This window comes from Salminus brasiliensis, chromosome 1, assembly GCF_030463535.1.
Source record: "Salminus brasiliensis chromosome 1, fSalBra1.hap2, whole genome shotgun sequence".
Lineage (NCBI taxonomy): Eukaryota > Metazoa > Chordata > Actinopteri > Characiformes > Bryconidae > Salminus > Salminus brasiliensis.
Window position 1 is genome coordinate 6,665,806 of NC_132878.1, and position 13,809 is coordinate 6,679,614.

The window sequence follows — 13,809 nt, forward strand, 5'->3', positions numbered from 1 at the left end:
GTGTGTGTGTGTGTGTGTGTGTGTGTGTGTGTGTGTGTGAGCTTGTGCCTAAAATCCCAGGATATCAGCAGTACTTAAACCAGCCTGTCTGCCACCAACCAGCGTTCAAAATCCCACGCTCAAAATCACATTTCCCCCTCATTCTGATGGTTGAGGTGCACATTAGCTAAAGCTGTTGGCCCGTATCTTCATGATTTTGTGCATCTAACTGCCGACACATGATTGGCTGGTTAGGTGATTGCACCAGTTAGTAGGTGTACAAGTCTTCCTAATAAATTGCTTGCTGAGTGTGTACATATTACTTAAGGTGACGCAAATTTTCCTCAAATTCCATCCTCAGATTCCTCCAGCCAATGCCCAGGCGGCCGCAGTCCAGTCCCTGCCCACCGATTGGCTAATCTATGATGAGATGACACGGGCGCACAGGATAGCCAGTGTGCGATGCTGCACTGCGGTCACCCCGCTTAGCCTGGCCGTGTTTGGAGGTAGTGCCAAACTGCCCAGTACTGCCTTCCAGGAGCCTACCGTGGCAAGAGGTACCCCACTAACAATAAACTCAGGAACAATGTCTTGACTCTTCCTTTAAGAACTCTTCAGAGGTGCCCTGAAGTTCCCTTATTGTGTGTTTAAGCTGTAGTTTGTTGCATAAACAAGTAGACATAGTCAGTGTGAGACTTTGGACCTTAGATGTTGTTTTACAAGCCTATTTACCACCCTGTTATTTTTACCCTAGAATGAAACACACTGATTTTTCCTTTACTAAGGATTGGCTCTTTTTGGCTGGTTTACAGCCTCTTAGCTTAGCTTAGCTTAGCTTAGCCTAGCTTAGCACTGTAACAAAAACATAATATATGTTTTCCTCTCTGGGTTCTCTCTGTGTCGTGTGTGGTTAGCTAGCGACCCTTTACCCTTCTCTGGTCAGCCTAGTGTTAGTTGGACACCCCTGATTGTATGTGTGCTGATCATTATTTATTTATGTGTTTTCAAAAAAGAGGACACTGTGGATGGGGGGCACTGTTAGGATGTTGTGGCTGGAGGGGTGTTAAGTAGGCCTAGGTTGTAAGTTGAACTGAAATGAGATGGTTTGGTCATATAGGCTATTAAGGCTACTTCTTGGTCTTTGCTAAATGAGTAAACGTGTGTGGATTAATGTAAATAAGCATACTGTAGCCACACACACACACACACTGCCTATAACTTGGCCTACTTGAAACCCCCCAGCCACGACATCATAACTACAGCGGATACCTGTGTGTCCCCAGTGTCCTCTTTTTTTAAGAAACGAAAAAACAACAACAATATGGCCACCCTAGCATTTGGATTAAATGTGTGCTGATCAACATTTAACCAGGTGAATCACTGAAGACTTTCTCACTGACCATACCTTCAGGAAGTAGTGTCATTATGTCCAGTAGATAGGTTGCAATTCGGACTACTACTGTTCTGACTACTCTCTTGTACCCAGAGACTTAAATGAGGTCTTTACCCTGGATGTTTTAAGCAAATCTAAGAGGACTGATCAGTTTTGTTTTCTGAAATTTGAGGCTTTAATGCAATTGTAATTGTGTGTGTGTGTGTGTGTGTGTATGCTGTCAGCTGTAGATGATGCTGTGAATGAGAGCAGTGACAGTGAGATGGAGGATCGCTCCACAGCTCACCTGGCCCAGATCAAGATTGATGACTGGCTGAACTTCAAGTTGGATAGAGAGGTACAGAAAACAGGAAAATCACTTTTTTAAGCTTAATTACAAATAAGCATCATTTTCATATTTTAGTCAAATACTCTTGTAGGAATGTGTACAGTGTTATCAGCATTGGCAGATGATTGCTTTAAAAATACTGGTATCAGGCAGTTGTGTAGATTTAGTCCTAAGCAGCCAGTTGTACCAACTGAAGAAAAGTTGGATCGTAGGTTAGGGTGTAACGTCCTTTCTAAAATATACATTCAGAGTAAAACTAGCGGCACCACAGTAAGGCTGCAACAACAAATAGATAATAATCGATTATTATTATCTTGCCTAATTAACTCTCCCTGTCATATCCGCTTACGTCACCTGCGGCACTTTGTCTACGCTGGAAAAAATAAATAGTTAATATATTTAATAAGAACGAGTTGAACGAAGCGAGCCGGAGCGGAGGCGTAATCTTCAAAATAAGTTTAACATCAAGAAGTAAATAAAAGAAGTAAATTAAACATATATACATACACATATACATAAACATATATATATAATGCTCTTTGTGTTTGTTTGTTGTTTCTTTTCGGTCGATCTGTTTGTCTGTCTTTGTTAGATGGCAGACCTGGTGTTCCAGCTCAGGCAGCGATGGCAGGGTCTTTTCCTGAGGCGAATCCGTTCCCCCTCTAAGCAGTGGTCTCAACTGGACGAGGCCACGATCCGAGCCCTGGTCTCAGTGCTGTCCACTGAGGAACAGGCAGCCGGCCTGCAGCAGCCAACGGGTATTGGACAGAGGCCCAAACCCATGTCTTCAGATGAGCCTCCACAGCTCTCCTCCTGGAAAAGCACTAATAGCCGCAGGGGCCCAGTGGAGCCGGAGCAGGGCGAGGAGGCGGGGAGTGGAGACAGGCAAGTCTTCCTGCAGCAGTCAGAGGCTTTTTTTCTGTTTATGGAGGAAATACAAATAAAAATATATCCTTTACATCCTCTTTTACAATGCCTTTGACCTTTTAAATGGCATTATCAAATTATGTACATAATAAGAATAAAGGGCAGTTGTAGGACAAAATTAATGAAAGGAAGAAGTATATTGATTTTTTTATTTTTTAAAAATAAAATATTATTTACATGCACAATTTCACAATTAATTACCAGTTTCTGTATTTACCTTATCTTAAAATAAAAAAAACAATAATTTACTCCAGTGCTTTTTAAATACAGCCATTAATATTTTTAGTGAGAGTTTTTTTGTATAAATATCTTTAGTTTTTCTGTCCAGTTAACTAAAATTGGTTCTTCTGATTCTAACCTGATCTGATTTCCTGGGAAGTGCCTTTTTACTTTCTACCAAAAAACTCTAGAAAACTAGATTTAGCTGTAAGCCCTTTTAAGACACTAATGCTCCTCTATTCTCTTTCTCTACCAGGCCCTCAAGACTGTCCCCTGCCCTCTTTCAGCCTAAACACCACCGGGATAAGGGTGCTGCTCAACATAAGCGCACTGCTGATGACCGCCTTTCAGTAAAATCAGACAGCCCCAGCTTCAACAGCCCATGCGCCAGCCCGTCCTCTACCTCCTCAGGAAAAGTACCTGTTAGTTTTGCCTCTACTGCAATTGGAAGGAGGCTGGGTCATTTTTTATATTGATTAAACTAGGAGTGTCCAAACTCTTTTTCTTTTTTATTGATACAGAGAAGAAAACTACTAAGTGCCCTTAGTTATAAACAAGTGTGTTGTCACTGTCACTCAACTTTGTTGTTTTTCGTCTATAATGTAATGTGAATCTGACCAAATTTAATGATAAATAGACCAATAGATACGGATTAGAATAAAATTGAAGATAAATGGAAATGACTGTCTATTGAATGTAGCCCTACACCTAACCCTAATCCTGACCCTACAAGGTTAAGGTTAGGGTTTGGATATAATGGGACAGTTGAATTTGGTCCATGCTGTTGACCTTTTTATCACTGCATGAGGGATTCTGAAGAGATAGTGGCTGTGTAATTTTCTTCATTTAATATAAATATCGTATCTGTACAGTCACACACTTTCTGATCCTTCTGATCCATTCCAGTGCGCCAAGTCGCCATCCCCGAGACCTGCCGCTCCCGTCCGTTATTTCATCATGAAGAGCAGTAACCTGAGGAACATTGAGTTGTCACAGCAGAGGAGCATCTGGTCCACCACAACCAACAATGAGCACAAACTGAACCGAGCTTTTCAGGAAAGCAGCATGGTCTTCCTCATCTTCTCTGTACAAGGGTCTGGACACTTCCAGGTGTGTGTTATTTTTTTAGCATTGAATTGGGTTTGAACATGATTTTTTTTACTTTCTAAATTCTTCCATGCTGTAGTTGTGTAGTTTTAGGTGTATTTCTGCTTTAATGCTGTAGCACTTCACTTGCTGTTTTTGTTTTTGGTTGTGAATTAGTCTGGTCATACCCCTTACCATTGGGTTGGTGTTGCGTTGTGTGTAATAAAATCTCCCAACTGCTTTCCCATAGCAGCCTAGAGTTTTGTTCCCTGGCAAGACAAGCACACACACCATAACAATGTCGGACAAATGCCATAACAGTACATGTAAAGTATACAGTGGCAAGAAAAATGGATGTCAACTATTTGAAATGTTATGCTTATGTTTTCTGCATTAATTTGTCATAATATGTGATCTGATCCTCATCCAAGTCAAGCGTATTGACAAATATAATGTGCCTAAAATAATAACGCAAAACAAATCTATGATCTTGCAGGTCTTTATTGAATACACATATTCAACATTGAAAGTGACAGTGGAAAAAGAAAGTGAACCCTTGGAATTAATAGCTGATTGGTCTCCGTTGTGCTCTTTGGGTCATTTTGACTGGGCACCCACTTTTTTGGCACTTTTTTTCTCCGTTTGTAGATTGCTTGCCTAAAAACTGGTGAATGTCTAAAGTCTTTGAAATCACTTTGTAACCCTGTCCAGCTTTATGTAAATCAACAATCAATCGTAGATCCTCTGAAAGCTCTTTTTGGGGAGACATGGCTCATTTATGTGTATCCTTCTTGTGCAGAGCAAACTCAAAAAGTCAGAGGAGCTCTAGTCCACACCTCCAAACTCATTTTTTAAGAAGACTCCAGCTAACACCTGACTCCAATGAGTTTTTCTGAGATCATTAACTGAAGGGTACTTTCTCCACTGGCACTAGGAGGTTTTTGTGGTTATTCTCTATAAAGACATGGATGATCAGATTTTTTTTTTGTTATTATTTTAAGCACATTATATTTGTCAATGCGCTTGACTTGGATGAGGATCAGATGAGATTCTGACAGATTAATGCAGAAAACCATAAACATCCAAAGGGTATTTACCTAACATACCTAAGATACTGTTAATGACAAATGATAGTTCTTCTGCATTGTCAGTATCTTATTTGGTATCACTTTAGTTAGATGGTCTATCATAGATGCCTCGTAATTGCTCACCTGACATTCAACTAACATTCAGCTGAATACGTATTAAAGGTAGTTGAATGTAAATGACTGTCTATTGAATGTAACCCTACTCATTTACATTTACATTTATGGCATTTAGCTGACGCTCTTATCCAGAGCGACTTACAAGGTTACTGGTTTTACAGAGGTGGGCCAATGTAGTGTTAGGAGTCTTGCCCAAGGACTCTTATTGGTGTAGCGCAGCCAGAGTAGTCACCCAGACCGGGAATCGAACCCCAGTACTCCTGACCTTAACCTTAAATATAACCTTAAACCTAATTCTAAAAGCGTAAAGGTAAGGTTGGGGTTAGGTGTAGTCTTACATTCAAAAGACAGTCACTTACATTTATAAGCTGTATTTAATACAAATTCAATTAAATGTCAGGTGAGCATCTACAAGGCATCTACAATGGACTATCCAAATAAAGTGTTACTCTTATTTAGAGATCAGTGGCATGACCAGCGTAATTCACAACCAGCCAAGCAAAACAAAAATGTGTTATGTATAATGAGTTATATTAAAATAGTATATAAAAAAAAATTGGTTCAACTGCATTTGCAACTATAATAAAGTTAGAAATGACATTTCTGACCAAAATGACATTCCTCTGCTTTTCTCAAATGTAAAAATAAAATGCTGTCATTTTTTCTAGTATATTTATTTAGTCAGTTATTTTATTAGAAATTATTCTGTGCCAAAATAATACGGTTTATAATAATACTGCAGTTTGAGACTTCAATGCTCTTAGAGTGCAAATAAAACAATTGTTTGTCTAGAAACACTTCCACACACACACTCCCTGCTGTAGTATTCAGTTAGATTAAGTGATTTGTCATTTAATGCTGATAAAGTACACTTTTACTTTTCCAACCCTAATCATTGCGCCCCCTAGAGTTGCAAATTCAGTTACATTTACATGTAAGGCACTTATCCAGAGCAACGTACAGAAGTGCTTTGCTCCTCCTCAATTAATGGTGAAATATTTAAAGATATGTACCTCTGTTACGTAACTGTGGGCGACGACCTTTAACCGAATGTTGAAGCTCCTACTGGTCGCTGATTGATTGCTCTCTACTTTGCTTGCACCTCACTAAGCTCCGCCTCCACGCGCTTATTATTGACCCTGTAACTATTGACCCCTAATGTGCATTTTTCCAAATGTGCTGAGAGGGCAGGAGACCCGCTGATATTGAGGGTGGATCTACTCTTTAATCAAGTCAGGTCTTTGTAAGTTTAGAGATTTACACCCCTACTATGATCCACTGCAGATTAAGTCTCATGTGCTCTCTCTCTCTCTCTCTCTTTCTCTCTCTCAGGGCTATGCTAGGATGAGTTCAGAGATCGGTTCAGAGCGCTGTCAGGACTGGGGGTCCTCCGGGCTGGGAGGGGTCTTCAAGGTTGAATGGATCCGTAAAGAGAGCCTCCCCTTTCAGTTCACACACCAACTCTTCAACCCCTGGAACGACAACAAGAAAGTGCAGATCAGCAGAGATGGACAGGTGGGCCACAAGTAGGAGTGACGACAGTTGACAGCCAGCTTTGCTTTTAAGCACCAACTGAAATCAGTGGAAGAAATGAGATGAATGCTGATCCATGATTCCAGTGTTATTGTGGGTTTTCTTGGTCCAGACTAAGTAAGAAAATGATGCATTGTTAGATGTTGGTCCAGGTTTGCTTAGCGTTTGTACTGACATATGCAATCGAACCAAAATTAAGAGAAAGATGTTCTAAATATGAGGCGTGCATGACAGAAGGCTGCAGGTAGAGGCGGGTTTGTCTGCAGGTACTGGTTGATCCACCTAAAATCTAAATCCTGAACCCTTACACCAGGCTTTTTAAATCACATAATTTAATCACAACTTGATCTCAGTGTAAAAAAAATGTTTTTTGGAAAATGTACACCTGCTAATTTGTGTATTGCAGAGTAAAATTTAACATTACTGTGGCTGCATCCCAACTCGCACACATCTTCACTTTACTGAGGCAACTACACAAATGAATGCAGTTCTAGTGGTGGCTAGTTCTGAAACACTGTGTGGTAGTGTGGTAGTGTGCGGTTTGGGACACAGCCCCGCTAAACTAAGCAAATAAACGTGGGCCGGTCTGCACCCGTGCTCAACTCCTGCAATTGGTTGGATTAGACGTCTTCAATTCGTACTGAGTTCGTTTAGAAACTGACCCAGATCCACCTGTTCAGGTGGTCTCGGCCCGCTTGTTTGGTGCCCACCAGAGTTGGAAAGGCAGAGTTCACACTTATTCTAATGAACCACACTGACAGAGCATTCGCATCGGGGTTCGTTTTAATCCAGCCAAAGATGAGAAGTATAAACACCCCCTTAAACACATTTATATGAGGGTATATATGGTAAGTAAAATCATAATGAAATAGTAGTTCATAGATTTGGACCCTCTCCTTGGACCTTCTCCCTCTCCTGCTCCTGCTGCTTTTTCTTTTTCTAGCCTGAAATACTTTGAGGGAGCTGCATTGGTGACGCTGTGTCAGCCTCCATTGTGTTGGTGTCCCTACGCTACCAGGCCTCTGTATGACAGTCCTGTACACATCTCCTGTGTCCTTACGTACGCTGTGTTCATACTCGAAAGCAAACTATTCAAACCCTTGTAACAGACAGCAGATGTTAAGACCCAGTTGAAGATTGAGGGCGTCAAGCATCCCTTAGTCGTAAAGGTCAGTAAGCGCTCACAGATGTACGTGTGCAAGGGCACGTCTTTTGAATTTCTTCACTGTGAGCGTCAAACAGTTTCGAAATCCGTATTTTTCAGATGCTTTTACAAAAGCAGGGCTATTTATGATGCCCTGTTTTCTCTGAAGGACTGCTGGACGCAAGGCATTGTTGTTGGAGAGTTGTTTTTTCCCCTTGCAATACAGTAGGTGGACTCAATCACCCAGTCTCTCTGACAGAGCCGAGTATGTGGGGAGGTTTTCTTATTGCAGGCTTCAGCTTGGTGTTCACAGATTAAGCCTTGTCCTACCGAGAACAATAAAGTCTGCTCTGATCTCATGATTAATGATCAATTAAAACAAACCAAACCAGTGTTTTTTAATTTTTGAGCTCTCAAATAACATTTACCAAGGTCTCAAACCTAAGGATTGTTATTAAGGCTTGTTTACCATCATCCTTCTGAAAGGCCAGTTAATGCAAATGTCAACGTTTTATAAATACTGTCTACTCAAACCTTATCCCAACAATCAGCAGCCATTGGCTTCTCAAAGTGGCTGTCTAGTTCTCTGAACATGAAAATAATGAATGCCCACAATTAGGGCTGCACCAACTGCACCGACTGTATTGATAATAAATCAGTAATCATTTAAACTAATCATTGATTGTTTAGATTATGAATTGCTCATTGACAAAACTATAACTCTTACATAGCTATTAGCTGTTAAATTAAGCCGGAGGTTGTTTTTATACATTTGCGCACCAACAATGAGGACCATACAATAAAGATTCATACCTTACACAAATGTAGTGTTTTAAATAGCTTGCTGCCAAAATAAAAGATTTTATTAAATATATACAATTAAATATAACATAACTAAACCATAACTAAAATGCATTTTTCAGAGCAGAGACAGTCATTTTATTTTGACACAGTTGTGTTCGCAATTCCCACCATCTTGCGCTTTGTGTATATATATATATATATATATATATAATTTTATTTTATTTTTTTAGTTAATAGTGGAGTACAGAATGAGAGAATGACACTCAGTCCGTGTCCATATGAGACTCCGACAGACGAGTGATGTTGCTGCAGATGTGTGACCGCGTTGCCTTCTTGCTCTAATGACTCAGTGTACCGGTTTTATCCTCATGCTCCGTTCGCGTGACGGACAGCTGCTCAGTCTGTGTTTCCACTGCAGCTTTGCATCCATACTGATAAACTGTGAAAAATAACAGTGCAGTAAAACGTCCTCACTGTTATGATTAAACTTTGGCTTTTAATCCGTGGTTAAAATCGCGGTTAGTATGAGAAACACGCAATAGTGTCACCAACATGGCCTAATGAATTAGTTGCCACCTACTTTGGTCTTTGATTTTATTGATCGACTAAACCGATTGGTCGTTGCACCCCCAGCCAAAAAGCAGGAGAAGGTTAGTAGAAGAAGAAGGCGTTGGTACTACAGTTAGGAAATGGCCTTTCACAGTGGACTGCTTGTAGGTTTGCTTGAAAGACAAATGATCAAATTACAAAAGACCTTCAGGAAGATTTACTAGGCTCTGGAGAGGCAGTGCACTTCATGGAAAAGTTTTTTTTTTTGAAAGCTCAGTGGATGGGAAAATCTCTGATTTTGTGCTTCTTGCTTCTGCACAGGAGCTGGAGCCACAGGCTGGAGGGCAGCTTCTGCAGCTGTGGGATCGCATCTCCACCAAACAGCAGCATGAGGTACGTTACACCTGGAGCTTAGTCCAGTTTACCGATAATAAAGCAATATGAAAGAAATTGATCCTTTAACTCTTAGAAATTGTATAAATAATACATTTTTAGTGGAGAAATACAGACAAAAATGCAGATTGTAGACTTTTAGTCTTTAGTGTAATTTGGAGTTTATAAATAGAAGAGGAGAAATTTCATTATGATAAGTTAGAGTTGAGTGTGGCTGTGTCTTGCTTTGCTGGGAGATAAAGCATCCTTTACATTTGTAATTGTTTGTCACTGAAAGAAACGTGTGTAGAGGTGATTCTGATCGAATGGTATCACTTTTTTCACTTTTCACAAAATTACAAAATTAATAATTGCCAACTTCTAAAGGTTTAAAACAGTGGTTCTCACTGTAGTACACATTAATGTTGGTATCATTTTGCTTACACACTACCACCATCATGTTTGACTGTTGGTTTGATGGTCTTTGCTTTGCTTTATGCCAGATGTAACCGTAGCCTTATCTTCCAAAACGATGGTTTGGGTCAGGGCTGATTTATAAGACTTGTGTGAGTGGGAATGTGGTGAATTGTCTAATGTCAACTTTTCCATTTTTTCCAGCTTTGAAGATCTCACTACTGTGCCCTGTGACCTCATCAACAAACCAGACGGAGTAGCACTGAAACCTCAAAACAAACAGCATTCACATGTCTCTTCAGAGTTGCACTTAAAGAATTGCTCCATCATTTTATGTAACATTGTAACATATTCCCCATTCTCCACATCTGTAGCATTTGATCTGTTACCATGGACCAAAATTTACCCAGGAAACCCGTTAACTCAAAACATATAATAGAAGCCAGTAGGTTGGTGTTTCAGCATCTGCCTGTTGACTTCCAGCCAATAGGTAGGCTTTTTAACATCTGACCGCTGACTTCCATCTAGTAGGTAGGTGTTGTAGCATCTGCGTACTGACTTCTAGTCATTAGGTAGGTGTTATAGAATCTGCCTGTTGACGTCTATCCGGTAGGGAGGTGTTTAAGCATTGATTATCCATTGACCACTAGCCAGTACATAGGTGTTTCAGCATCTGCCTATTGAATTCAATCCAGTAGGCAGGCTTTTTGGCATTTGTCCACTGACTTCTATCTAGTAGCATTTTAGCATCAGCTTATTGACTTCTATCGAGTAGTCAGGTGTGTAAGCATTGACTTCCCATTGACATCTAGCCAGTAGGCAGTTGTTTCTGCATCTGTCCATTGACTTTTATCCAATTCATAGGTGTTTCAGCATCTGCCCATTGACCACTAGCCAGTAGGTAGGTGTTTAAGCATCTGCCTATTGAAATTGATCCAGTAGGTAGGCTTTTTGCCATCTGTCCACTGACTTCTATGTAGTAGCATTTTAGCATCAGCTTATTGACTTCTGTTCTGTAGGTAGATGTTTCAGCATCTGTCCATTGACTTGTCTCCAATAAGTGGACATTTTAGCATCTGTCCATTGACTTCTGTGCAGTAAGTAGGTGTTTTAGCTTCTACCCATTGACTTCTGGCCAGTAGGCAGGAGTTTAAGCATTGAATACCCTTTGACTTCTGTCCAATAGGCAGTTGTATCTGCCCATTGACTCTATCCAATAAATAGGTGTTTAAGCTTCTACCCATTGACTTTTAGCCAGTAGGATGGTATTCAGCACCTGCACATTGACTTCTCCTGTATTTCTAAAGTCTAAAGGTTTCATGTTCCAGCATGTACCAAAGGTACGTTCCTGGTTATCAGCATAGTGCTACAGATCATTTCAGATGTTCTCAGTAGGCTCAGTAGTTATTCTAGTCTCAAGCACACACTTGCAAACGTAAAGGTGCTGCAAGAAGGTTCTTTAAAAGATGCCATAGAAGAAGAACCATTTTGGTAAAAGAGATTCACATTTAGTTTACAAAAATTCTTTATGGTACCAAAAGTGGTTCTTCTGCGGCATCACTCAAAGAACCCCTTTGCAGCACCTTTGTTTTTTGTGAGTGCTTCAACGACTCCCGCCATTATTATGAGCATTGTTGGCATTTTCTATATTACGGGGGCCAGTTTTTATGGGCACTATTTTACTTGCTGTGCAAATGTTCCTTTGCTGTCTATGATGGCTTGCACAGACATGAACTAACACTAAGTTAATGTGGTCAGGTTCTCTCATCATACTGTGAGTTCTGCTGAGTGGTAAGTGGACACACAGAGATGGTTTAGCATATTGAAAGAGTGGATCACTAAAAAATGAAGTTTACCCCAAATATACTTAAACAGCCAAGGCAGGCTCAGTGTCTTTGTTGCTTTAGTTTAAGCACTGGAGCTACAAGGCTAATGTACGATTATCTGTGTCATAGACTGTCATTGTATTTCAGCTATTTTAGTGAAATTACTTTTAGTGAAATGGCACAGACTGGAGACACTACACATTTCTTGGCTGATCTGCATTTGCGGTTAGGAGTAAACTGCCTAAATGTGACTCTTCAGTGACCTTTCATTCCTTTAAGCTGCTTTAATGTGTAAGATGAGTGTCAAAAGGGAAGATGCTTCATATATAATAAATGGGATTCAACTGTAAGGAGTTGAAAATGGAGTCGACCTTCCTTTAACTGGTAAGGTGGAAAGTGAGACCCATCTGTGGAGTATCTTAGTGAGTATATTTTACTTCTCAGCACTAACTGAGAAGCTGCAGGCCAGTGTTTAACTCTTTTCTTTGCCTGTTTTATTTATATTTAGGCTCTTGAATCTGCCCACGTTAATGGATACGCTTTATCTTGGTTCATGCATTCGTATTTGAGCTCCAGAAGAGAGTCAGCTTAATGTGAAATGCAGTGTTTGCCTGTTTGGATGGCAGATTTCAGGTTGAATGAATGATTGAATCTTACAGTTAATAAAGTTTCTCGTTCTTTTCAATGTAGTTTCATTTGATTTGTCTTATTTGACTGATTAGGGAAAGCCCTGCGTTCCTCCAGTCTGGAACGTAAGACCAACTTGGACCGTTTGCATTCATTTCCATGTATTTACTCAACCATAGTTCCTAGGGCAGAATGAAGCTCTCAAGGCTGGTCTCTTAAGACATGGATTAATCCTAGACCTGGACTAAACTGAAACCTCAGCGGTGGCTTATCTTTGGAAATTATTTTAGTCTAGGCTTTTTGATTCTTCGTCTTAAGGCGTCCCTGACAGAATATTACATTACATCGATGTTATTTAGCTGACGTTCGATCCAGAGCGATTTACAATGTTACTTGTATTTCAGAGGAGGACTATTGTAGTGTTAAGAGTCTTGCCCAAGGACTCGTATTGGTGTAGCGCAGCAAAATCACCCAGACCGGGAATCAAACCCCAGTCTTCCTGGCTTCTAGCATTGTTATCTGTTGCACCACACCAACCACTACGATATGAGTGGGGGGAAAATTGCTACATTTCTGTGAAGTGTCCTGATTTTTTTTTTTTTTATAATCTTAAAATAATTATATCTGGATAAATATTATCCATAATGATGTTTATTTTAAACTTGATCTCAAATACTCTAAAATACCCTGGATGTATTAATGTAACCCTTCAGCCAAAACATTATGTTATTAAGTTTGATGATGTCTGTTGATGAACACTGAAACAATGCTTTTGTGTTTGAGGCCCAGTTTAAAATAGAGTGCTCTTCAGCAGCCTGTTTCCAATGGAATAGTACCAGCACCCCTTAACAATGGACAGTTGGCTCATTGAGATATGAGAGAGAGAATGGCCTATTTGTGCCATCTACAGAGCAGGGTGGGTAATGTGCTGTTTTCTGTATAACGAGGTAATTACTTATACTAGCTTATATTAGTAATAAAGTAATAAATTGCTTTTACTGTCATTTATACTTGTACGGTATAATGAAACTCTGTTATACCAGGACCGAGACAGATAGACCGTTTTCAGTATATCAAAATAATGACGTTTCTGTATATGTACTGATATATTAACTAGTTTTGTGTGTGTGTATGTATGTATGTATATACACAAAACTAATTAATATATCAATATTTATCTATATAATAATGTCTTAGAGAGAGAGAGAGAGGAAAAATCCCAAACTCCCAGAGAGTCTTATCCCAGCTTAAAATGCCAGGGTCAGCCATGCTACAGAGCCTCTGCAGCAGGGAGGGTTAAGGGCCCCTACAGTAGCAGTGGACTTCCAATTTATTTTTATTTATTTATTTATTTATTTATTTATTTATATTTTTTGGAAAACCCAGAAAAAAACATCAGTGGA

General features: G+C 39.9%; 1 protein-coding gene across 4 annotated transcripts in view; it reads left to right on the forward strand.

Moving 5' to 3' along the window:
• ythdc2 (YTH domain containing 2) overlaps positions 1 to 12,468 on the forward strand; it is a 33,700-nt gene extending 21,232 nt beyond the window's left edge. For 3 of the 4 annotated variants that reach the window (XM_072694353.1, XM_072694288.1, XM_072694489.1), the window contains 8 exons: positions 341 to 536; positions 1,597 to 1,709; positions 2,293 to 2,585; positions 3,103 to 3,268; positions 3,753 to 3,956; positions 6,470 to 6,652; positions 9,489 to 9,560; positions 10,158 to 12,468. In XM_072694353.1, coding sequence (XP_072550454.1) covers positions 341 to 536; positions 1,597 to 1,709; positions 2,293 to 2,585; positions 3,103 to 3,268; positions 3,753 to 3,956; positions 6,470 to 6,652; positions 9,489 to 9,560; positions 10,158 to 10,163 — 1,233 coding nt within the window. In that variant the 3' untranslated portion in view covers positions 10,164 to 12,468. The remainder of the gene's footprint in view (positions 1 to 340; positions 537 to 1,596; positions 1,710 to 2,292; positions 2,586 to 3,102; positions 3,269 to 3,752; positions 3,957 to 6,469; positions 6,653 to 9,488; positions 9,561 to 10,157) is intronic. The other variant, XM_072694426.1, reaches the window with a different exon arrangement.
• Positions 12,469 to 13,809: the final 1,341 nt, after the last annotated feature.